This window comes from Pristis pectinata, chromosome 12 (genome assembly GCF_009764475.1).
Source record: "Pristis pectinata isolate sPriPec2 chromosome 12, sPriPec2.1.pri, whole genome shotgun sequence".
Taxonomy (NCBI): domain Eukaryota; kingdom Metazoa; phylum Chordata; class Chondrichthyes; order Rhinopristiformes; family Pristidae; genus Pristis; species Pristis pectinata.
In genome coordinates this window covers 28377687-28402890 of record NC_067416.1, presented here as the reverse complement: position 1 = coordinate 28402890, position 25204 = coordinate 28377687, and the positions used below count along the sequence as shown (strand labels likewise).

Here is a 25204-nt window from a genome sequence, read left to right as displayed (position 1 = left end):
GCAGCTGAATGAAAACTGTTCCCGATATTGAGCTAGCTAGAAGGTGTAGAGCACTCACATCAGGGAGTCCTGAGACCAGGTCAGGGGCACTAAAATGATTAATTGATGGTTCTCGTATTTAAATTAATCAGGATTAATAAGATTATCAATTTAGCTCCACTTTACTTCAGTACTTCACAAATATAGTCTTCACCCTTTTCAGCTACTCCTGCTTGTCTTCAGAGATCACCACTTGGTCCCCACTGCACTCTTGAAATTCTGATTGGATGCCTAATTTGTATCACTATGACTTATTGCCTTTTCTTCAGACAAAAAAAGTCACCCCGTATTAAGGTCATAGAAGATAGCTTTTTTTGTGTACATAGGGGAACTGCCACACTGCATCCTTATACTCAAGTACAAAGCAACTCCTTTCCTAAAAACAAAATCACTTATTAATCAGACACTGAAAAAAAATCCACAGTGATTGCCCTTGATTAACCTGTGCCGCACTACATGTTGATTTAAATGGATCCTCGAGTATTTTTTCCCAACTATTTGATATTTATTGAAGCTAGGCTGACAATCTTGTAAGATTAATCATTTTTCAAACTTCACTGCTAATTCACAGTTTCCCTGAATTGTGCAAGTGAGCCAGCCCTGTTCATTGTCAACAGATGTTATCTGACCTTTTGCATTTACAACTCTTGCTTTTGCTTCATTTTTCATCAACAGCAGAGTTTTATTCTTCTGTTGAGCGAACATTTGGACAGTTTGAACCGCAGGAGCAGCCGGTCCCGTTGCTGGGATACCGAAAGGGGCGCCGTCGCCTGGAAACAAGAAACTGCAGGGGCGGAGGTCCCCGTTGCTAGGATACTGACTGGAGGACGCCGTTGTCTAGATACAGGAGGGCGGGGCTGGACACAGAACAGCGGAATGGGGAGTGCGCCCTATTGGTTGGTGGCGAGAGAGAGAGAGGGAGAGAGAGAGAGATAGAGGAAGTGCGTCCCGTTGCCCGGATACCGGCGCCGGGCAGCGGCGGCGACCAGCGGGTCGAACTCCCGGACCAGGCGCTGGGCCGCGCTCTCGACCGTGCAGCACCCAGGGTCGACTGTGCTGCAGCCGCAGATCGGAGTTGTTTCCCGCTCCCCCCGGGCTCGGTTGCAGCGCCCTTGATTCGGTTCAGTTCGGAGTTGAGGGCGGCGGATTCCCCTCACTCGGCTGCAGGATGGACATGAGCATCAGGCACCTGCTTGCAGAGGCGGCAGTCTGCGGCAGCGGTACTTAGACCTAGTCCTGGTGTGGTGTGGGCCGGGCCGGGCCAGAAACCCTGCTCCACTGGCCCTGCACTCCGGCCGTGCTGCAGCAGCAATTCCTGTCAGCTGGCATCCGCGCCCCTGTAGCCCGGGTGGCCCGCTGAAACTTTCCAAAACGCTACTGACAGATAGTGTAGGGCCTGAATTGGCAGTCTGCTCTGTTGGAATTGGTGGCACCAGATTCACACCATCAGCAGCTTTCACACACGGTGTAGCTGGATTGTTCTGACAGTTGTGGGGGTATTTTTGCCAAATGCAACCGCAACTGCTCGAAGAGTATGGAAGCTGAGCTAAATCTTACACTGGAAATAATTTACATGTTTTAAACTGCTTCTGTCGCAATACGAGGCTGCCTCCTGGCGGCAATTTCATGTATCCCTTGATAAAGTTCTCTTACTACGTACAGTTTCTATTATGGGGAAAAACACTATCGCAGCACACTAATGGAACAATGTGTAAAAAGTATTAAACATTTTTGTTTAGCATATGTGCTTTGCTATTCACAAGTGCTAATTAAATTAACGATAAATATTACTGAAACGTTCGGATAATTATATAAATCAGTTATGCAGCTGGATGGTCAAATTGTGTGAAATTTAACACATTGACAAAATAAAGTGCTGCATATTAGTTGATAAAATTTACATTATTGCTGCTGTATATTTAAGACGGATTAGACTGAAGATGGTGAAGAATAATTGTTTCCCCACAGGGGGATACATTTGAATATCTCATAGCACTAAATTCAGTGTTGAATTTGATAACTTTGTAGTGCGTACAGTGAGACCCAAATAGGGGAAAGGGAGAAATTAGCGTAATTACGATTACTAGCGGCTGAACTTTTATGTTGTTGCTTTTTCTGCTATTTTAATAATTGTATCATTTGTTTATTTAATATTTCCAGTAACACTTCTGGTTGTAATGTAATGAATTCATTAATTGCTTGGTTGGTCATGTTGCTTAATTTGGATAAATATACATTTTTATGAAATAAAATCTAGAACACAATTACAGGCAAGGTGTATTAAAATATGCTTCATTTATATTTATCAGGTTTATTTTCTTTCCTTTTTTCAGATTTAAGTACTTTGAAGAAAGCTTACAACTTAATAAAAGAAGCCACTGCAGAGAGAACTACATTGGCTAGAGTGGAGATTCTTAACCCAGATTTATATGTGCAGTGTGCAGAACTGGCTTTGCAGGTGGTTAAATATATCAGTACAATATACCAGATGCTTTACAATGCTAATGTTCAAATCTTTGATTCAATTTCAGACTAGAGTATGCTGCTGCAAATGTTAGTCAATAATGATATTTAATAGAAAATCAAATCATCTTTCATACAGTAAACTTGAAACTAGTAGCATAATTTATAAATTTCATGGTTCATTAGAACTATTGAATTGTTAGAATTTTGCGGGTTGGAAATTAGGTGTTCTATTTCCTCACTATTCTGATCTCATGAGTAAGGTTGTAGCACTCAACAGAGAGAGATACAAATTCTGAAAGTAGAATAGTAGAAAGAAAAATAAAATGTTTTTTGTGGATAGCAAACAGATGTAGACTCTAATAAATTATTGAAGGAACTATGCTTATTTAACGTTCTGTAATTGAATGAATACCATTAGTATGAAGCAAGTAGACAGCAATAAAAACAAGTTATGGATAGACACATCAGAATTTTATTTACTGTCCAGTTTAATGGGGATGGAAATTTAAAATAATCTTGCTCAATTTGGGTTACAGGAATGTAGGAAGCCATAAGCCAGGTAAACTGTAAGGTTTGTGAAGTATACCTCCCTTTACAAGATATTCTGCATTCCTGTATTCTAATTATTTACATTAATAATTTAGGATTTTAGGTATCCCACCCATATTTTTATCTGGGGATATATGATGGACCCTTCAGGATTCAGGAGGAGATAAGACAACCGGTGCTTCAAGTGCGCATTCTTTTACAGAGCTCAGCACTGGTTGTTGCTTCCGTATCTCAGATCTAGTATTTTGCTCTTTTTCCACCTGTTAGACTAATCTTGAACATTTTCAGATCTAATTATTTTCCTTATTCATCTCTTTTTTATTAATAATGGTATTTCCCAATATTTCAATCATTTGGTTGGTACACCTTCTTTTGTACTTTTAAAGTCTCCCGTTTTGTTAAATTACTTTTATCATCATTTTAGCAGGCTTTCAAATTCTATCTGTTGGATTTTATATGATTGGACTGTGTGTCATTTGCCCCATTTCTATTTTTGTTCAATTTTGATCTCATTCATTATTTCTCCCTCTTCATTTTTGAGTGAGAAACACCTCACACATAGTGTTACCCTATTTTATCCATTTAGAGATGATGAATGTCTTGCTGTATTTTTCCAATATTAGGAGTTTTTTTCTTGATAAATGTTACTAATAATGGTCTGAATTTGATTTACATTGGTAGTTAAAAGTATAAGTTTTCTATCTTCTTTATTTCCAGAGTAGTTAGAGAGAAAAAAACCAAATGTGATTCAATATATCTCCTTTACAATTGACATTTATGTATATTTGAAATGTTATTTTCTAAAAATAAACATTTTCTCTATTTTGTATTTTTACTTATGTACAGAATTTTTATTTTTTTTAGTTTAAACAGGAAGATATTAGCCAGGATTGCCTGACCATGTACTTTGAGGGAACACGCCCTTATAATCAGTTCTTGTGTAGGGCATGCCTTTGCCAAGCTCAACTCTATGCTCCGAAATCTGCTGCAAACCAAGTAAGATTTGTTTTTATCTATTTGAATATAGTAATTAAAATTATTTACATTAATAGCAAAACTTTCTTAACAGAGACTTGCTAAATGGCATAGCTAACTGAATTTTGAGGCCTGTGTGTTAATGTTTATTTTTAACTGTGTGTGTGCTCATATGTGAAATAACATATATTTGGAACTCCTGAAACATTGCTCACAGGAAGCAAGATGACACGCTGAGTGCAAGATTGACCCGCTGAGTTCCTCCAGCACTTTGTGTGTTGCGTTGAGCAAGATAACAAACATGGTTTCTTGCTAAAATATAGGGGAAGTGATTCTCAACCACTGGCTGTCAGTTTCTTACCTGAAAATTAGGCAAGTGACATTTGGGTGGGCATATGACTATTCTGTTGATTCACAAGACATGATGATGTTTTTCAGGTGGGCCTATAAGCAGGTGAGTAGTCTGTGTGGTAGCAACAGAGAGAGCAGGATATATACACCAGACACCTTCATTGGTCGCAAGACTCTAAATGTGACACACAGTTTCAAATTGCAAAACATAATATCCCTATGATCTACATCTTTAAACCAGGCCTATTCAATGGCTAGCCATAGAATAGATGAGAAACTCAGCATTTCTCGCTCTCACATCTCCTCCACCTTAGGCAGTCTGTTAGGAATGAGAACACTTGTTTTTGCACCAGTTCTGGGGTGGCTGATGAGGCCAATGTGGGACCCACAGACTCTGCCACGGTGGGGAGAGTGGGGCAGGAGGTGCTTGATGGGACAGGCGAATGGGTCATTTGGAAGGTGGTGTGCTTCTTCCCCAATTGACAATTAACATCTATGTGCTCCCAACAAACAGACTTGAGATTCTCAGTGCCATCCCAAAACCTGCTTCTCTATTTTGAAAGGTAATGTACCAGGACTTCTTCCAAGCCAGTGAGGATGACACACTTTTTCAATGTGATTTGAGAGCATCCTTGAATCATTTCCTCTGTCTATCTGAACTCACAATAGAGTGTCTGTTTCAGGAGTTATGTAAACATTGAGTTATAATTAGGGCCTCCATATGGGTGATATTGGTCTGGGAGAGGATGCTGATGTTGATTCGTTTATCTTGCCGGTATCAAGATTTTGTGAAGACTGTGTTGGTGGTGTCTCTCCAGTATCTTCAGGTGCCTGGTGTAGGCAGTCCTTCACTAGGAGGGCAGAAATGATGGCTGTCAGTTAGCCTGTGAGTTCTTTTTGTCAGGTTTGAGGATTTGATCTACAAACATTCTTTTTCTCAGATGTCTAAACACTAAGCTAGTGAACTGAGAGCAATGGTTTATTTCATCATCAACATGTTCATTCATTGATAGATGGTTCTTGAGATATGATGAGGGTCCTTTCATGGATCTTTATGATCAGAGGATGATGGTGTACAGCGGGTGTAGGTTGGTAGAGGAGTTTTGTTTCAGGATGTTAAGTATGTGGCCCATTCTGTCATATGCTTCACTGAATGGATGAAATGGAACTCTACTTCCACACAGGCACATTCATAGTCATTGTCTGCATGCTGCTGCTCAATAAGTGAATTGGGGTGTCTGTGCTTCAGGAGTGAGGGTTTCCTATTGAACCTGTAAATTAACTCCACTTCAATGACAAACTTGTTGGAGTTAAGGTACAGCATTGCAGCAAGAAAGATTGTGAGAAGTGTCGGGGGTGAAGACGCAACCTCATTTGATATTATTGTGAATTGAGATTAACAAGGTGGATTTGTTGTTAAGATCACAGCTTGCATGTCAAGGTGTAGCAGACGCATTGATTATTTTCAGGAGGTGGCCAAATTGGAGAAAGTTGCTCCCCTGTCCCTCTCAGCTGATGGTCAAAGGCTTTTGCGTGATCAGAAGACAATGTAGAATAATTAATGCTGTTCCATGCATCTGGTTGATGTGTATGTGGCTGATAAGTTGCAGCAAGGCACCCATGTACGTATCACAGCTTGTCAGTGCCACATAAATGAAGCCTGGGTCTTAAAATAGCCCATGCCTTGTATTTGGAAATCTGGAATAAGTGCAGCCATTATCTCTTCATTAATGTTAATGAGGAATGTCTGAAGTTAATTGACACGTTCTTGTAAGTTTCCAGCTGCAGATCAGATGAAACGTTTGCAAAATAGGTTGCACTATTTCTGTTCTAACACTGAACTTTTTGGAATCAGCTTGGCTTAATTGACATCATTTTCTCTTGTGCAGTCCAAGCTTTGAGCACAAAATTTAGGCTGATGTTTCAGTTAACTCTTGAGGAAACTCTCCGTTGTTGGTGTTGTTCCTTACATAAGATGTTAAATTTAATCCTCATTTGCATGTTTTAAATGATGTTGAAATTTCTATCGCATTGCTTCATGGGATGTAGGGAAGTTGCTTCAAACAAGACTCTCCAAAAGAGATTGAGAGTAATTTTGATTGTGGACAGAAATGTAAAGTGGATTAAGTTCTCCTGATTTTCAGTTTCTGGAAATCAAAATAACATGGAACTGCCTACTATAAATAGACATAAAAACATGAAGTGTTTAAAATATTCAGCAAGTTACGCCTGTGAAGAGAGACGTTTTGTCGCTCCACAGTTGCAGCCTGACTTGTTGCGTATTTCTAGCATGTTCTGCTTTTAATTCAGATGTCTAACATCTTCAGTACTTTCTTCTTGTACCATAATGGGACTGCCCTGTCATCCTTGTTGTCAGAGTTTTAGCAGAACATAAGAGATAAGATAAATCTGTCTACTGACTTACATGAAGTTGACATTTTTGCCTGAGTAGGAGCAGCTTTGCAGCACAAAATTATCTATAGGATGGCACTGATCTGCATGCCCAACCAGGCCATTAACAATGTTGCTGGGGAATTAAATATTTGGTCCACTAAAGATGCATTTCTGGACAGCAACTAAGAAACCTTATTCTATATTGTTTTCTGTATTTGGCCTGTTGCAGCTAGTCTTGGAATGACACTGAAACAGAGTGCCCAAAATGGAAACGTTTTGTTTCTCGATCCTGAAAAAGCTCATTATTGCAGTGAAATCGCACAGGATGTTGCAATGCTTGCATTCATTGCTATTGCATAAAGTTGACAGAAACTTTAGGATTTTCACACAGCTAGTTGAATATAGAAATCCCAAAGTCTGTCAGTGATTTATTGCTGCTCCACAAATGGATATTCGATGTTGCAACACCTCAACTTTTATCCCAATCCCATGTTTAATTCCAATCTTCATTTAAACTGTCAGTTAATAATTGTGCTTTTTATTTTTTCCTTGTTTGCTATACATGAAAAAAATTCAGAGCTCAGCATTCTTAACGACATCATTATTGTTGGATACCAAGGGTTCCCTGAATTCTTGTCTGACATTGACCGATGTAAGAAAAAGTGTAGTCCACACCAAAGGTGCCAGATCATTGTACATATATTTCTTTCAAATCAGTGGCAAGTGCCAAAATTTACAGTTGACCACAGGATTTAGTCCATTTAATGACACTTGCCAATCAAATGCAGTATGAACTGAAGGCTTATGATATCATTGGAGAAACAGTGAATCTTTTGACACTTGCTAGACATTAGAGGACAGCACGTCAATTGATGATGTTATCATTATACTGCATCAAAAAAAAAATTGGACTTTGCATTCCAACATATGGAACCATTTAGCTGCACGAAGAGAATGACTATCAATTTAAAATGACTTGTGTCTGAATTCCTGGTCATCAGTATCCATTGGCAAAGAGAGAGGAAAAAAAAGTGAGACAGACAAAGAAGGTGGAGATAAAGGAGGAGAAATAAAGTCAGAACTAACTATTTGGATGACACACTCCTTCTGTGTTATTGAATTCTACGATTCTAAAGGAAGACTTGTTTTTATATAGTACCTTCCATGTCCCTTTCAGAGCATCCAAAATCATTTTTAAAATGCAGCCATCAAGCACACTGCAAGTTCTAACAAATAACAATGCGATAATAAGAAGATAATCTGCTTTATTTGAAAAGAAATGTTAATTGAGGAATGAATATTGGGCAGGACTGCCTGGCTTGGTATTGCACATTCATTTCCTTAGTCAGCTCTTTCTGGTGAAAATGGCTAAAATCGTGCAGGTGGTTTTCCAATGATGAATTTAAAGTAGCCATGCTTCTTTATTCTGGATGTCCTTATTAATCTGTACAGGATATTTGTTTTATATTTTTAGTACCCCTTTCTATAGACTAAAAAATACAAATATTGGCAAAGGTTGCTTGATAAGCAGGCTGGTATGATGAGGGGTGTGTTCGTTGAGCCTAAAATCTCACACAGGGAGCACAGAAGATGCGGAAGTTTTAAATCTACAATGAACAGCTATTTTAAAAGAGGATCCCCATCCAGAAGTCAGTCTGATTGATCTGCCTAGCTTAGTGTTGGGCAGGAGGTACACCAGAGAAGGTCTATAGTCTGCTCAACCCTTCCCACCCACCGCTGCCCATCCACTCGGACTCTCACCTGCAAGCATAGGAGGTGTAACATCTGTCCCTTTGTCCCTCTCTCACCACCATCCAGGGACCTTAAACAGCCCTTCCAAGTGTGGCAAAGATTCAGCCTGCTGTACTGTATTGTTTACTGCCCATCTCTCCTCTTCCCTTTCAGTCTTGATGCTGGGTCTCAACCCAAAATGTTGATATACACCTTTTGCTTCCACAGATGCTGCTTGACCTGCTGGGTTCTTCTAGCGTTTTGTTTTTTTGTTCTAGGTTATAAACACACTGTTGTCTGCAGCAAGGAACAGTTTAAAAGGCTCTTTGATAAACTGCTTCTTAATCAAACCACATATTTGATGCTGATATGAAGCTAATATTGACACACTTTTTATTTAATAAGGTAAAAAAAGATTGTCAGCTATTTGTCAACTGAAGCTGATTAAGTAGGCTGTTGGATGCTTGGTATAGGGGTAGGAAATAGATTCCAATCCCAATCAGGAAATGCTTGTAATCTGGGGGATCTGATCCAAGGAAAGGTAAGCTTAGCAGGCTGGGAGGTTGGAGGAATGGAGGCTGGGAAGCACTTCTCCCCCTCATGGTCCACAAATAGTGTTGTAAGGCCACTTGCCTTCTCAAAGCTTGGCAAACATCTCCTGAGGTGCTGGGTTTCCTAATACCAGTGTTAAACTTATAAAAATGATTAAATTTGAGGCTGCCTGGTTTATTAAAATACGTAGTTAGCCAGCCCACTCTCCTTGAAGTTGGTGGGTTGAAGGCAGTTTGGGATTGCTTTTGAGAGTTGTTGAAGTTTTAAATTCTCTACAAGTTTTTATTTTAATGAGGATATACCAATTTGAACGTTATTTTGTGGTTGTGAGTTATACCTAAAACGCCATAAATTAAGCTTATGAATCTACAATGAACATTACTTTAAAACTTAAAGGCTGCATTAAGTGCAGAGTTTGAAAAGAAGTCAATACAATTTGATAACTTTACAAATATTGAGGTAATTCATAGGTGGCTGATGTATGTACATGGGGACAAAAATCTAATTTCTGAGTTTGTATTCCTTTTCTTGATAAACTTAATTGCTTTTGCTTCCAGAATGAATTGAATAAGGCTGTACGGTACATACATGAGGCCATAAAACATGCAAGAAAGGAAAGCAGGTACAATGATTTAGATGTAGATATTGAATATGTCATATCTATAATTTGAAAAAAATTGTCATTAAGTCATAGAGTCGTACAGCACAGAAACAGGCCCTTTGGCCCACCATGTTTATGCCAAACCTTTTGCCCATCTACAATGAACCCATTTGCCCGCATTATGTCCATAACCTTCTATGCCTTACCTAATTAAGTGCCTTTCTAAATGTCCCTTGAAAGTAGTGATTGTATCTGACTCCACCACCTTCTCTGGCAATAAGCTCCAGATATCAAACATTCTCTGTATTAAAGTATATTTCCCCACAAGTCCTGTTTAAAACTCCTTCCTCTCACATTAAATTTATGCCTTATTATTTTTGATACCCCTACCATTGTAAAAGATTCTAACTATCCCCCTATCTATGCCTCTTATCATGTTATATTCCTCTGTCAGGTCACCTCTCGGCTTCCTTTGTTCCTGGGAAAACACCCAATTTATCCAATCTCTCCCCGTAAATAAACTCTTCCAATCCAGGAAACTTTCTGGTGAAAAGAAGAAATTGCTAGAGCAACTCAGCAGGTCAAGCAGTATGTGCTGTGGAGGCAGAGGGATGGTAGATATTTTGGGTCAAGACCCTGCACTAGGATTGAGAGTGTAGCATGGTGATGGCCAGTATAAATAAGTGAGAGGGAGCAGGGGCTGGCAGGTGATACATGGAACCAAGTGAGGAGGGAGATGATGGACAGATGGGGCTAAGAAGGGGAGAGGAGGGATATAGTTGAGAGAAAGTGGCTGGTGGGTGATAGGTAGAGAAAGATAAGAGAGAGAATAAAAGGAGGCAAATGGAGCCGGGATGGGGGTAGAGACAGAGGCTGGAAGGTGATGTGGAGACACAGGAGGCTGCAGATGCAGGAATCTGATAAGGGAGTAAAATGATGTGGAACCAGATAAGAGAAGAATGAGGGGCAGATGTAATAGTTGGGAGATGGGTTAGGAGATGCAGTCGGTAAAGTGCATGGGCGATAGGCAAGTGTAACCAGGTGGCATGGGGAAACAAACTGGGTGACAGAGGGCTTGGGGGTGGGTCTGGAAAAAAGTGGTATCTAAGTGGTATCACAGGGTGAATGTACGAACTCCACACAGACAGTACCCAAGGTCAAGACTGAATCTGAGTCTATGGAACTGTGAGGCATCGATGTTAACTACTGTGTCAACATTTCGTTTGGTTTATTGAAAATTTGTTTCAAAAGCACTATTTATAAGCAAGAATTTATATGCATCGTTGTTCCTCAATGCAATGTAATGTGAAACATTTCCAACAGCACATGGATTGTTCATTTCTGTGTCAAATCCTTTAAGTGAGCCTACATTATCTGCAACAACATAATGAGAACTACTATTAAGTGAAATAAAAACAGAAAACACTGGGGATGTTTCATTTGGTTCCGAGGAAGAGCTATTGTTTCTGTTCCTCCTTCCATAAATGCTGTGTTTATTGTGCTTGGACAATTTGCTGCAACACTTTGGTGACATTAGCATAGAAATAATGAACATTTTAATTGCACAGATTAATGAAAGTATTTTTCTTCCATTTTTTAGGTATTATTCAAAGTGGACATGCCTAGATTAAAAGATGATTCATTATTTTACATTGCCTCCTTTGAATGTAGATCATGTTAACATAAACTGGTCTCTTTCAATGTTGTTATGAAATTCAACACAGAAGGAGAATTGATTTATCTGAGTCACAGAGGGATTTCTTAAGTCATTAGTGTTATTTTGTCCACACTGAAGTCCATATTTTGATTCTAATCCTGTGCTTGTTTCCCCCTCAACCAAATCAGTTTTTATCCCTTCTTTTCCCTTTTCAAAGTCAAAGTCAAGTTTATTATCGTATGCACAAGTATATGTATGCACAGGTGCAATGAGAAACTTACTTGCAGCAGCATCACTTCCATTGGCTATCTTTCATGCATTATTCCGGATCTTACCTTAAATTTTCTTCTGCAATTAGCTATATTGTTTCTCCCTCTTTGTGCTGCAGCTTCCTAAATCTTGTATTTACCCTATAGTTATTACAGAAATGGGCATCAGAAATAAAAGGCAAATTAAAGAATAGCAATTTATTTCTCAGAAAAGCAAAAGGGCAGAAACAAAGTCTTGCTCCTTCCTTTCCTTGAATTTATCATTATATGGAACCAACTGATATAGATTGTTTAGCACCATACAGCAGGGAAACAGGCCATCCCACTCACTACATTCATGCCAACAATCAGGTACTCATCCAAATGAAACACATTTTTCCTCTTGTATCTCCATTAACTCCACCCTCCTCCCATTCTAAACTAGGGACAATTTACAATAGGCAATTAACCTGCCAACCCACACATCTTTGGCATGTGGGAGGAAACCAAGAGAAATCATGCAGTCACAGATAGCACCCAAGGTCAGGATCAAACCCAGGTCTCTGGAGCTGTGAGGCAATAGCACTAACCAATGCACTACTGTGTCACCATCTCAGAACCTGATATAGAAGGAGGCCATTTGGCTCATCAGGTCCATTATAGCTCTTAGCAGAGCCCATTCCTCCCATATTATTTCCCAGCATTCATCCAATTCATTCTCTTTCACATTCACATCAATTTCCATTAGTTTTTTTTTGCCACTTGTCCACGCTAAAGAGTAGAATAGCCAATCGATCTATGTACAAGGAAATCTTTGGGATGTGGGAGGAAACTAGAGCACCCAGGGGAACCCATGTGGGTACAGAATGAATGTACTAACTTCACACAGACAGTACCCAAGGTCAAGATTGAATCTGAGTCCATGGAACTATCTATATTAGCTACTGTGTCACGCTGTCATTTGGTTCATTGAACATTTTGAAACACAAACACATTTTCTGATATGAACACAATGTTTTCTTTGATGTAATTAAGACAAAAACTGGCAGCTAGTTAGAATTTTACTAATTGCATAGGGTGGTTAGTTGATGCATTTTGTTTGAATGATTCCACTCTCTAGCTTACAGTTAATATTACTGAAAATATTATCTCAAAATAAGATTGCTGCTGGAATCTAAACTTAAATTTCCCTTTAATTGCTTATGTATTGTGACTGGGTTTAAAGCAACAAAAACTGAAATAAAACTGGAAAAAGAATGTATTTTTAACATATTTTGATGGATGAGTTACCCTAATAGCTAAGTTGGCAATGTGGAAATTAAAATGATGCCTTCTTTTACAGATACTACTTTCTTATTTACAATGCATCTGTTATATATTGGAGGATAATAAGGCCATTTTTAAAGCCAGGCTTCTATACCCATGTGATCTCAAGTCTTTCTGAAGTAATAAAATCGTTGCAAATGACTGAAGATTTGGATTATGAATGGCTTGCTCAATTAATGATGTAAGTTGCTTTTTTTCCTTCATTATAAAACTACATATTTAACTCAAAAGTGTATCAGCAATCAGAAGAACATATCTATATTACTGTAGGAAGGATATCTTGGTGTTGACTTCTTAAAAAGCAAACTTTAAGTAATAATAAAAGACTTGGATCTATGTAGTGCCTTTTACAGCCTTAGGATATATAAAAAGAATCTACAGTTAATGAAATATTTCTGGCATGTAATCACTATTTGTGATACAGAAAATTTGGCAGCCCATTAATAAGTATGGCACTCTCACAAATGCCAGTGTGATAATGAAAGATAAACCATTTTAATAATGTTAGTTGGGGAGGAAATATTGACTAAGCACATGGGATAACGCCCGGCTCTTTGAAATATTCACTCAACTAAGCATGATGTATTCTGATGTTCGATTTTTAAAGGAGTAATTGCATACATGATACAATTCTTTCATTGTTATTGTTGATGAAGGGAAATCTCAAAGCAATTTTGCTTCGCATTTTGGTAGCATTGAGGATTATATTTGTACTTTGGTAACATTGGAAATGGGCTGGTATTTACAACAGTCCAGTAGCTTCATAGTTACTATTTTACTATCAGCTTTTTGATTACAGACTTTAGTTACTTGAATTTAATTTTCCCAGTTTTCATGGTGGGATTTAAACCCATCTCTTGGACCCAAAGTTTTGGCTTCTGGGTGATAGTCCAGTAACTTAACTGCTGTGCTGATTATAACCAAAAGCATTCTTGGAAGTCCATTGTGTCAAATGGTTTTTGTGGTGATCCAATGCTGGAAGATAATCACCATGACAATTCTGGTTTAGACACCAAACGTGTTACTCTGTGGTACTGAGTCATACAAAACAGTCACGTTCAATTGCCATTTGGTGCTGGCTTCATTGATGTTAACTTTGGCTGTGATTGATATGTTATGATAGGTCCTGGTTTTCTTGGACTAGGATAAGGAAAATATAAGCTTATGTATTCTACTTATGATCAGTGGACTTGGGGGAAGAGTGTTTAGCCCAGCAAGGCCCTTTGCAAGTGAAAGGATAAGCAAGATCTTAGATTAAAATAATTATTTAGATTTAAGATAATTATTGTTAACTGTGCCCCACTCTATTTTTTGTTAAAGGTTCAAATATTTCTAATTGCTTTTTCAGAGCACTAATTGAATGTTACTTGGATGAAGGAAAAATGCAAGAAGCAACAAACTTTTCAAACAGTACTGCAAACTTTATTAAACTGAATGTTCCACATATGTACCCAAAGATAGTTTCTATTCAGGTAAAAGGCTTTTACTTTGATATTTCAAAAAGGTGCAGATTTTTCAGTGCTAAGTGATATCAAAATATACATAATCAACTTACAGTGATAGAACAAAATATTTAGCTTAAATCAGCATTACATTATGTTATTTTATTGTCATTACATATTATCCAAATAGAAATTCTTTAGTATGAAAATCTGCTAATATAGAACAAGATTTGTTCAACGAAATGGGACTGTGTATTAAAATTCAGAAAAATACAATATTAAGCATTGGTGTTTTGTTTATTTTCATTAAAAAAGAATGTTTTATGATACATTTATAAGAACATAAATGATCATGTATTGAAAAAGAGAATTTCCTGTAATTAAGTGGGATGGTTAGTACAGCTGCAAAATTGGGTTGTGTAGAAATTTGGGTTCTGATTTGGTGAGAATCCTTTACGTAAAACGTGGGCATACATTTTTAGTGTAGTGTGTGTCATCCACAAAATTGGTAGGGTTGTTAGCATGTTTGTCATTCATGCGTCATGGAGGCAGACTCTATCATCAGAGCAATATGGATATGACACGAGTGTTGTCGAATTGGACCACGGTATTTTGCATCATGCCACTATTTCAACATGCGTAGAGAATCCAGTACTTGGTAACGGAAAGAGCTGCCCATACCACATTATTTAAAGGAATTTGTTATTACTTACAGGTATTACAGATACAGGGGCTCCCCAGGTTACAAATGACCTGACTAATGCTAATCTGACTTTATGCAAATTCGGAATATCAGAAGCTGATATTCTGGCACATGTTCAATGCCAAACACGGTCCATCAGGAAATCGCTTGACATCCTGTGTGGGTGGAGGAAAGGTGTGAAGACTCGTGTTGGTGGTGGAAGGATTGATCTGTTTGTGTGCATTTTGTGGGGTGGGGTGCAGTGCAGAATATGGTGCTGGAGTGAGAAGTTTGATGAACATTCTTTGTTTATTTTACTATTTCATTTGACTTTGCAGAAGGTAAGTTGCTTTCTTGAATTGGGATGGCACGTGGTTTGAAATGTGTAGGGTTCCCTTGTGCCTGCTATCTTTTATTCTTTTAAGCTGTAGAGCCCGCAGGTACAATGATGCAGCTTGAGAATTAACTGCAGGGGTGCAACAGCTGAGTTGAGGGAATGATGGGTTGAGGTGAAGAATGGGGTAACAACTTCGTCTTGGGTTTTGAGTTTTCTGGATGAACGAAGCTCCAGTAACAGACTCCACACCCGCAGCAATGTGGTTGAGCCTTAACTTCCCTCTGAAATGCCTCATCAGGCCACTCAGTTTAGGGTAATTTAGGAACGGCAATAAATATCGTCTGAGGCATACATTCTGTGAATGCATACTAAGAAAAGAATACATTGTTAAAAAAATCATCTAAAATAACTGTGTCTACACACCAACATTACGGCTGCCATAAAAATAGAAAAGGCTGAACGCAGTCAAAGGTCAGGCAGCATCTCTTGGAGAGAGAAATGGAGATAATGTTTTGGGTTATTGGAGCAGAAAGTTCATCAACCTGAAACATTAACCCTCATTTCTCTTTCCACAGATGCTGCATGACCTGCTGAGATTTTCTAGTATTTTCTGTGTTTATTTCAGATTTCCAGCTTTGCAGGTTTTTTCCACTTGATTTCTACCATGTCAAAGGACAAAGGTTGCAGATGCATAGTCACACCACCATTTCCATTTTCACTTTAAGTCACATATTATTTCACTTGGCAATAGATATCCTTGTCTATTTTTGCAGGGTTGCAATCTTAAAGGAGCTGAACTATTCTTGACATTTCATATAGACTTTCAGGCAAAACCCACTTGTCTTCTTCCCTGGCTGCTTCTTCCATGTCCTTATCTGAGACAACAAGACTCGTGAGCTTGCCCTTCACGAATAGCTACCAGCTAGCTCAACCTACTTACTTCCAATGACCACCAGCATATCTTCTACATAAAGTACTTGCTACAGAATTCTGGTATTTGAGCTCATGCCCGAGAATGCCAGATTGAGTGGCTGAGTATCTCCTTGAGTTTCTGATGGCTCAGCAACCATGGCTCCGGCAGGTGAGAATTTTTGAAAGAAGAAAGGGACAAAGAAATGGACATGGTGTGGAGAAAGGAGAAGAGATGCATTCTTCTGCCACCTGAATTTTGTAAGTCAGTAGGTATTATATGGTAAGGAAGAAGTGGGACATCATAAATGTATCATCATTTTCATGAAAATCAAAATAACTCTACAGATGTTGGAAATCTGGGAAAAAAACAGAAAACTCAGCAAGTGAAACAGCATATGTGAAAAGAGAAACAGAGCTAATATTTTCATTGAATATCTTCATCTGGACAGGACCTTCAACTGTTGGGTGAATGACTGAGCCCTGTAATAATAGTGTGTGAGGTTAGTAGTGCAGCTATTGGGAGATAGAACTTGTACTTTACTGCGTGCGTGAGGTTATTAAGCTTTGGCTGGCGCTGGATCCAAATCCAAGATGCAGTATCCATAGAGTTGATCTCATTAGCCATTTGCTGTCGCTGACGTTCCATTATGAAATACGTCTTTCTGGGTCCTTAGTCTCTGTCCGATTCTGATGATGTGTCTTCAACCTGAAATATTAACTCCCTTTTTCTTTTCACAGCTGTTACCCCACCTGCTGAGTGTTTCCAGTACTTTGTTTTTATTACTATAAATTAAGAAACTTATTTTATAGCATAAGAGTTCCGTAAGTTTACAAAATTCAGTTAATTTTCAATAATATCTGCACAGCCCCTGACTTCGTGCTGATAACTCCAGTGACTAGAAGCACTCTGCTTTCTAAGCTTTTGAACCAAAGGAGAAGATAATGTCCATTGCTGGTCTTTGTCAATGGTGGCAATTATGTACCATGTAATCTGCAAGAGGAAGAGAATTATGTTATTGTATTGCAGTATCTGTGCAAGGTACTTTCCATGGTTGAAAATTGGGAGTCTGTTTAAGGCATAAGATGTGGGTGTGATGGTTAGAGTGGTGATAATTGCACAAAGATGTTTTGCTAAAATGTCGTGAGCTGAGTGATTGGATTATATAATAGTAGTTGTGTCTGAGGCAAGTTATGCAGTTGTTGGGAAGTGGAGCTTGATCTTGGGTACAAGTGTGAGGTCATTAAATTTTGGCTGCTGAGGGATCCAGATCCTGGATGCAGCACTCCTAAACTTGATCTTATTAGCTATTTTCTGTCACTGATGTTTCATGGTGAAACTGGTGTCTTTCTGGTCATAGAGGACCTCTCTCATCCTTCCCAACTCTTTGACAAAGATATCCAGAGCTGGAGCTGAAAATTGAGATGTCTGCTCTTGCTCCTGCTTTCCTTTGCGCTTCTTTTGACTAAAGCCTGAAGAATAACTTCCAGCAGCTGTTCAAAGCAACAAGCATTGCCTTTTAAAAATACAGTCATGTCTTCAATCACTGCCAATTAACTTTAGCTGGTGCTGGAGACTCCTGAAGGTACACATCAAGAATATATAATAAACTGCATGGTTGATGATGTCTGGAACTTGTTTTCATGATCAGGTCTGATCATAAACTTCAGGCGTGACCTGCATAAGATCAAACTTACACAGGTTAATCATGTATCACGATTCGAACATGATTCATTTTTTCCTGATTCTTTGCAGTTGTGAAAATTTGTAAAACTCTGCGAAGTACTACATAGAATACTTGTAGAGGATTTAAGTGTGTATTTTTGTTTGTATAACTGTTTGCACTGAAGTAAGCAATTCTATGTTTCTGTTAAATGATTGTGCATTACCAGAATTTAATACATTCAGATAAAGACCTTGCAGAATTCAAATTGCAAGATTTCTTTTTTTCAGCATATAAATACTGAGTCCAAATATTTTCCTTATTAATTCATTACTTTTGAGAATACATGCTTAAACTGAACTTTTGGACTTCAGGTATTTCACAATCTTGAGGATTTTAACAAAGTGAGTAAAGAGTTGAAAGGGTCGGTTCATCTGACAGCAATTTGCAAGATTCAGAGGTTGAAATTGTAAGTAACTGATTTAGGCTAGTAGGCCTCTTCTTCACTATGAAACAATATCAATGTAAGTTGCAGAAAAAATACAATTATAGCACTAATTGTGCAGCAGTGAATGAGTGATGACAGCTATTGGGTGATTGCATTGGAAGTTAGTATTAGCCAACTTTCAAAACTGCTGGGACCTATGTGAGCATCGAAATAGTTTTATATTCTTAATCAATTGATTGAAAAAATACTATTATGCTCAGAGTCTGAATCAGGAAACAAGAATTAAAATGTTGATTTTAATGTCAAATCAACTGCAAAAAGCAAAATTCAGTATTCAGCGGGAACTAAAAGGACTGTAGCAACTGGAGAAGATGGTTCAAAACCGCTCTCCCAAAGGCAATTAGATTTGTGTCATAAATGCTGGCCATGCTAGCAATGTCCAAACATTTAAAAAGATATTAACAAAAAGTGAGAAGGAACTTGTGCAGCTGTTTTATTCTACTGGGCTTCTAAACTTTTGTAAACTTCCACTGCAACAGCTCCATACAAACAATTTGTATAGAATTTTAAATGTTCATACTGCTTGAGATACACTGTCAGATTCACACTTTGGTATTTACTCCATTGTATAATTAATATGAAATATTTCAAATTTTATAGTCCTGAATGAGCAAAGATTTGCAGTTTGAAAATATTTTGGTGACTAAAATTTGACTTTGTAATTTTGACTATTTTAGTAAAATTAAAGAAAGGGACATTTCGCTAAACCTCACAGTTCAACTGAATCAGATACATCAACTTATAAAATCATGTGAAACAGCCTCAACAACAAGTTTTGGTGGTCTGTCAGATACACATCTCCCATCATCTACTGCCCAGCTGACTGAAGATGAAAGGTAGGTTTGATAACAATGAATTGAAATCCAGGTTTTTTTCTTCACACAGAGAATTTTTAAATGTATGACGTATATTGGTGAGTAGCAGTCAATGCAGAACGATATGGGCTGTTGAAATTACTTTTAATGGACTCTTCCACTTGCCCCTTATAAAATGTAGAGGCAACTGTTTAATAACATGAAAAAAATGGCAGAGTCTGTTGCATTAGCATTTTGCTTCACCCAAAACATTTACAGAAGGAGGTGTACTGATTGAATTATTTGACTACTAATCTAGAGATGTGGGCTAGGATTCAAAGGAAATCTTGTCATTGGTGATAGTGGGTGGTGCAGTATTGCTGTAATGAAACATTAACTGTGCAAATTGACTCTCAAATGGCCTCTGAGAACCACTCAGCTGTACTGAGCCACTATGAAGGATACATAATGACCGAGAACTTGTGCTCAGCAGTAAGCTGCCAGTGCTCATCACTGATCTACATATTAAATCTGTGATTTCCTAGTTTGTAGTTCCAAGCAGGAACTTCCTTTGACATAAAAGTCTCAATACACTTGACAAATTCATAAGTAAAGGTAATTAAACAAAATTAATGTTAAGGCAGAAAGAAGGACGTTAAGAATGTTAGCTGAAACCTGTTTGAAAGGATGGATATTTAAGATTAAAGGGTTTCAGGAGAGTCTAGGAAAAGCCAATACAACCAAGCTGAAGCTTTTGAAAGAACTGTGTAGAAATGGATGCACTGCAGTAATTGAGTTTGGAGATGGCTAGGGCATAGATAATGATTTGAGAAGTAGAGGCAGATGAATCGATCTGTGTTGCAGAAATGGAAATTGACTTTGACAATCCGTGGATGCTAATACTTGGCTGGAATGAGCAGAACTCACAGAAAGTTCGTGAAGTACTCATTTGCAAAGAGTGTCAAGGGAGTAGACTGCACTATCAGATAACTTGTACATCACCCGTTTTATAATCCAAAGCATTAAGGTGTTACTGAATCTTATGTAAATTCAAAGTTAGCAATGTTTCTATGTATTAGACAAAGTACAATAACTTAAATTCTTTTTCAAGGCAGATTGTAGTTGCATAATCTGAGCTAGGCTACATATGACATTTTCCTCATTGCAGAACCCCTGGGAATTCAGGGAAAAAGTCATGATCCTCATGAATGATGTTATGAGTAATTATTGTAACAAAAGCTCCCAATTTGAGTAAAGTTTTACAGAATCAGTAAGGATAGATAAATAGAGTAAGACTCTGTGTTATTTCCTTGGTAAGAATCATCAATTTTAAGTTCTTTTAACCTGATAAATGTATCTAATCTACACTGGTGCAAGCAGGTGTGTTAGGCAGGCTGGTGGAAGAGAGGTCTCAAACATAGCTCAAATTCGCTGATCATTATCAACAGGGTCAATGCTCAACAAAGCTTAAATCACTTTGTGCAGGAATATTATACCTCGATTTACAAGAGAAAATATTTATTCTTTCCGGATTGAATACAATTCAAAGTTTTCCATCCCTAGGGACATGTACGTCTCCATCCAGGGACATAGAATAAATGTGTCAGAGCTATTAAAGCAAGTGTCACTGGTACTGTCACATTTATGCCAAGCATGTGACAATTGCAGCATGTTCCATTTTGGTGTCCATAATAATTTCCTGTCTTCCCACGTGATTAGTTATCTTTAATCAATTTCATGAATTATGTAATAGAGTCACACAGCATGAAAACCAGCCCTTTGGCCCATTAAGTCCGTACAGGCCATCAAACACCCATTTACACTAAACCTACACATCCCATTTTATTCTTCTCACTTTCCCTTCATTGGCCCCCAGATTCTATGACACACCGACACACTAGGGGCAGAACACAGTGGCCAATTCATCTACCTGCACTTTAGTATGTGGGAGGAAACCAGGACACCCAGAGGAAACTGAAGAATGTGCAAACTCCATACTGATAACACAGGAGGTCAGGATTGAACTGGGTCACTGAAGCTGCACTACCATCTGTGCCAGTCTGCCACAGTTGTCTTTGTAACTGGCATAATTAGGTGCAGTCTCTGCCCTCAAGGAATGCAGGACTAAAGAGGCAAATTGGAACTAAAGAACATTTTAAATACATTCACAAAGTTCAGTTAACAATTCAGTTACTTAATCTATCTTGCAGAGACACTAGATTGTAGGAGCAGGAGTAGGTCTTTTGGAGCCTGCTCTGCATTCAGTTTGGTCATTCATCTCGTTACCATATTCCCTTTCTCTCCACATACCTCTTGATGCTTTTTGCCTCTAGAAATTTATCTACCTCCATTTTAAGCTTGGCTGCTATAGCCCCCGTGATAGCAAACTCTTGATTCACCATCTTGAGTGAAGAAATTTCTCTTCAACTCAGTCCTAAATCTCTGTTCTAGACAACCCAGCCAAGGAAAATATCATCCCCACATCCATCGGTCTTGCTCTGTTTGAATTCTGTAAGTTTCCATCAAATTTCCTCTCATTCTTCTAAACTCCAGTTAGAAACCTACTTGACGTAATCCCCTTTGGCAAACTCTCATCCCAGCAATCAGTTTGGTGAATCTCCATTGTGCACCCTGTCTGGCAAGTATATCCTTTCTTTGGTAAGGAATTTAAAGCTGCACATAATACTCTAGGTGTGGTCTCACTGTGGCCCTGGAATATTGTTTGCTTTCAGTGACTGGTGTACAAAAACATCCAAATCCCTTTGTACATCACCACTTTCCAGTCTAAATCCTTTCTGTTTTCCTACCAAGTTGGAATTTCTGCATTTACAATGCTTTTATCTGCACACTCTACCTAAATCACCTTAAAGCCTCTTGGCATCCTCCTTATAATTTATAATCCCACTCAGATTAGTATCAATGGGAGATTTAAAATATATTTTGTTCCCTCATTCAAGTCATTGATATATGTTATGAAGATATGGGGCCTGAGCACAGATCCCTGAAGTACCCTACTATTTATCAAATGCCACCCCAAGTAGTACACAGTTACTCTTCCTCTCTGTTTGTCTGAAACCCAATGTTTAATGTATGTCAGTACTTACCTCTAATACCATGAACTTGAATTTTACACACTACCTTTTTATGTGGGACTTTATCAAAGGCTTTCTGAAAATTCAAGTACAATAAAACTCTGATAATGCGCTACCCAACCTTTCAGAAATACTGATAGTTCAGCATCTGCTTCACTAAATAATGTTTCCCATGCTCCCCTGAAACTCACCAGTCCCTACACTTCCCTGAGTCTCACTTGCCCAAGACTTACTGGTCCCTGAACTTTCCTGAATCTTTTTGGGGCCTACGCTAACCTGAGACTACTGGTCGCCACACTTGCGCGTGTGACACTCAGCAGGTCCCTGTTCCCTTACCTAAGACTACTGGGTCCCTGATTCCTGTTACTCCACCCTGAGACTCACTGGATCCCTGATGTCTACACTCAGACCTCAGATAAACCTGGTTCCCAGTTCCCGTGATCCCCTGAAACTTACCAAGTTCAATGGAGAATTTATTATAATGCTGGGTGACATCATGGAAAAAAATGAATTTAAAGTGTGTTAAGGAATTGATATGAATAACATCCAATAGACCAGAAAATCTGTCAACCTGGACCCACAAAAGACGGATTATCAGATTATATATTTACTCTATACTACGTTACTAGTTTTCCCTTGTCTACCAGTTACATCCTCAATTAACTCTAGAAATCCATGCTGACTTTATCTTATCCCTTTGAGATTTTCTAAGTGTGATGTTATCTTATTTTTTCTAATAGCTCTGGTATTTTCCCCACCAATGATATTAGGTTAACTGGTCAGCAGTTTCTATTTTTAAACTTTCACACTCCATTTTTTAAAGGTAAAACCAAAAAGGTAAAAGTAATAATTTTTAGAAGAAAGATTGACAAGGGAAGTATGATGTAGGCATGTGCTGATATAAGATGTTTGGAAAACATACGTAGATGTTGTTTCTCTTACTGGTTGAATGCAACCATTGCTTGATATTAATAATAATAGTGTTATTACTTCCCAAATATTTTCTGTTATATAGTGGAATAATATTTTCAGTTAACACATAATATTTTATTCTCTGCATAGTTTACCAAAACTGTACTTAAAATGCACACTGAATTCCAAGGGAAGTTCAGTTGTTTTTGTTGTGCAGTACTCATTTTGGACTAATCTATGTAAATATACACTTGCCTAACTTAATGCTTCTTTCAATCTGCTGTCTCTAGGCTGTCTTTGCTGTTGGAGTTGGCCCATCTTGCATTAGAAGTAAAACATTTTGATATGGCATCATATTCTATTAATGACCTCAAAAAGCATGAACTAAAAGTAAGTAGCAAAATGCACAAATTTATATTATTCAACAGTTGATGCTGTTTATATATCCAACAAAAATAATGTTACAATGTGATAAATTGTATAATCATAAAATTGGTGCATTTATCATATCTGCATGTAATTATGTTTGAAGTAACTGCATCTAAAAACTTATGGAGAAGGTGCCCTTATTTACAATTTGAGTTCTAGTTAACAATTAAAATTCTTCTGATGTTACAACCAGTGCTAAATATTTATTTTATTACTAAATTAATTATAGTCTCATTGGAAGTAATGCTTTCATCTGGTTTTTGTATGAAGGCCTGTCTGCTTAGTCACATGCAAACTTACAAGCACAGACCTTAATGTACACCGCTAATATAGAATTGAAATATCGTTGCTAGTTCGTGCTTTTTTTTGGTAAGTTTTTAATATGGATAACTTTAAACTCTGAATTTTTATGATAATCTTATATTTACTGTGTAATAATTTCTGGTGGATTTTTTTGCACAGACCCAGAATAATGTCTGTGGGGCAGACTTTATCAATACCAGTCTGATAAAGCTTATCCCACAATTAAATACTCTGAGGTAGTGATGATTTTCTTCTCTGTAGGGGGAAGTGTCCAATTTCATTTACTAATCCATAAAATGTAAATAGGAGAGAGAGAAATTTAATTATTTATGATGTCCATTGGCAAGCTGCAGGAGGAATCTCTCTGTCTTCTGTTTTTATTGGTGAACCATCCGTAAAGGTGTCTTGTTTCAGAAGGCAGGCACCATAGTCTTGGAGCTGTATTTCTGCCCTCTGCTGCTTACGAAAAGTAGGATCAATGAATTACCTCTTGAAGGTTTACTCAACTATGTAATTTTTAAAAGTAACTTGTACAATATTTTCATTCCTCATGTTACTATTTTTGTGTTAACATGAAGAAAGCTGGGTAATTTTGTTCTCAAGCTAATGTATTAGCATTTTAGTTAGTGCACACATATTTAATTGCACTCCTCGTGTTGCTTTCAAACAAAGTATGCTATCGGAGACACTGTGCTTGAACTCTAAATGTTATATATCAGAGACTCATGAAAGTGAGCCTGGCATTTTTAATCACCATAAACAAACAGAAATTTTAGGTTGCTAAAGGCAAAATGAATGCATTGAAATTCATACCATACTGGCAGTCAGGATAGCAGTGAAAAATAAGTGCTTGGAACATGATCCCCTCATTAACCTGTGCTCATTTGATCAGTACAGGATGCATTCACAATCTGTGCTACATACCCATCACAATAATTTCAGCATCTTGACCATCAACTGCACTATTTATCATCATTCTGAATACATTCATTTGGTCCAGCTCCACAAGCAGCCTAGACTCACAGTGGTTAAAGGCAGCTCTGCACCACTCAAAGGGGAAATGCTTTGAACTTTTAACCAGTGGTGAAAGTCATTTGAGAACCCTCGGCAGCTTCCCAGAAGAAATGCCACAGTCAAATACAGAAACTCCATTTTTCTATCCACATCCTGGAGACCTTGGTAGAGAAAGTGGAAAGGAGAGTTTTTCTAGCTGCAGGGGATCAGAAGGCCCTCTAGGCACACA

At 38.1% G+C, this 25204-nt stretch overlaps 1 protein-coding gene across 1 annotated transcript in view; it reads left to right on the top strand.

Moving 5' to 3' along the window:
* Positions 1 to 915: 915 nt before the first annotated feature.
* Positions 916 to 25204, top strand: part of LOC127576921 (cilia- and flagella-associated protein 46) — a 172335-nt gene continuing 148046 nt past the window's right edge. The window contains exons 1-9 of the mRNA XM_052027745.1: positions 916 to 1259; positions 2373 to 2497; positions 3919 to 4050; positions 9615 to 9679; positions 12906 to 13070; positions 14238 to 14361; positions 18298 to 18392; positions 19109 to 19267; positions 23520 to 23619. Of these exons, the coding sequence (XP_051883705.1) occupies positions 1208 to 1259; positions 2373 to 2497; positions 3919 to 4050; positions 9615 to 9679; positions 12906 to 13070; positions 14238 to 14361; positions 18298 to 18392; positions 19109 to 19267; positions 23520 to 23619 (1017 nt within the window). The 5' untranslated portion in view covers positions 916 to 1207. The remainder of the gene's footprint in view (positions 1260 to 2372; positions 2498 to 3918; positions 4051 to 9614; positions 9680 to 12905; positions 13071 to 14237; positions 14362 to 18297; positions 18393 to 19108; positions 19268 to 23519; positions 23620 to 25204) is intronic.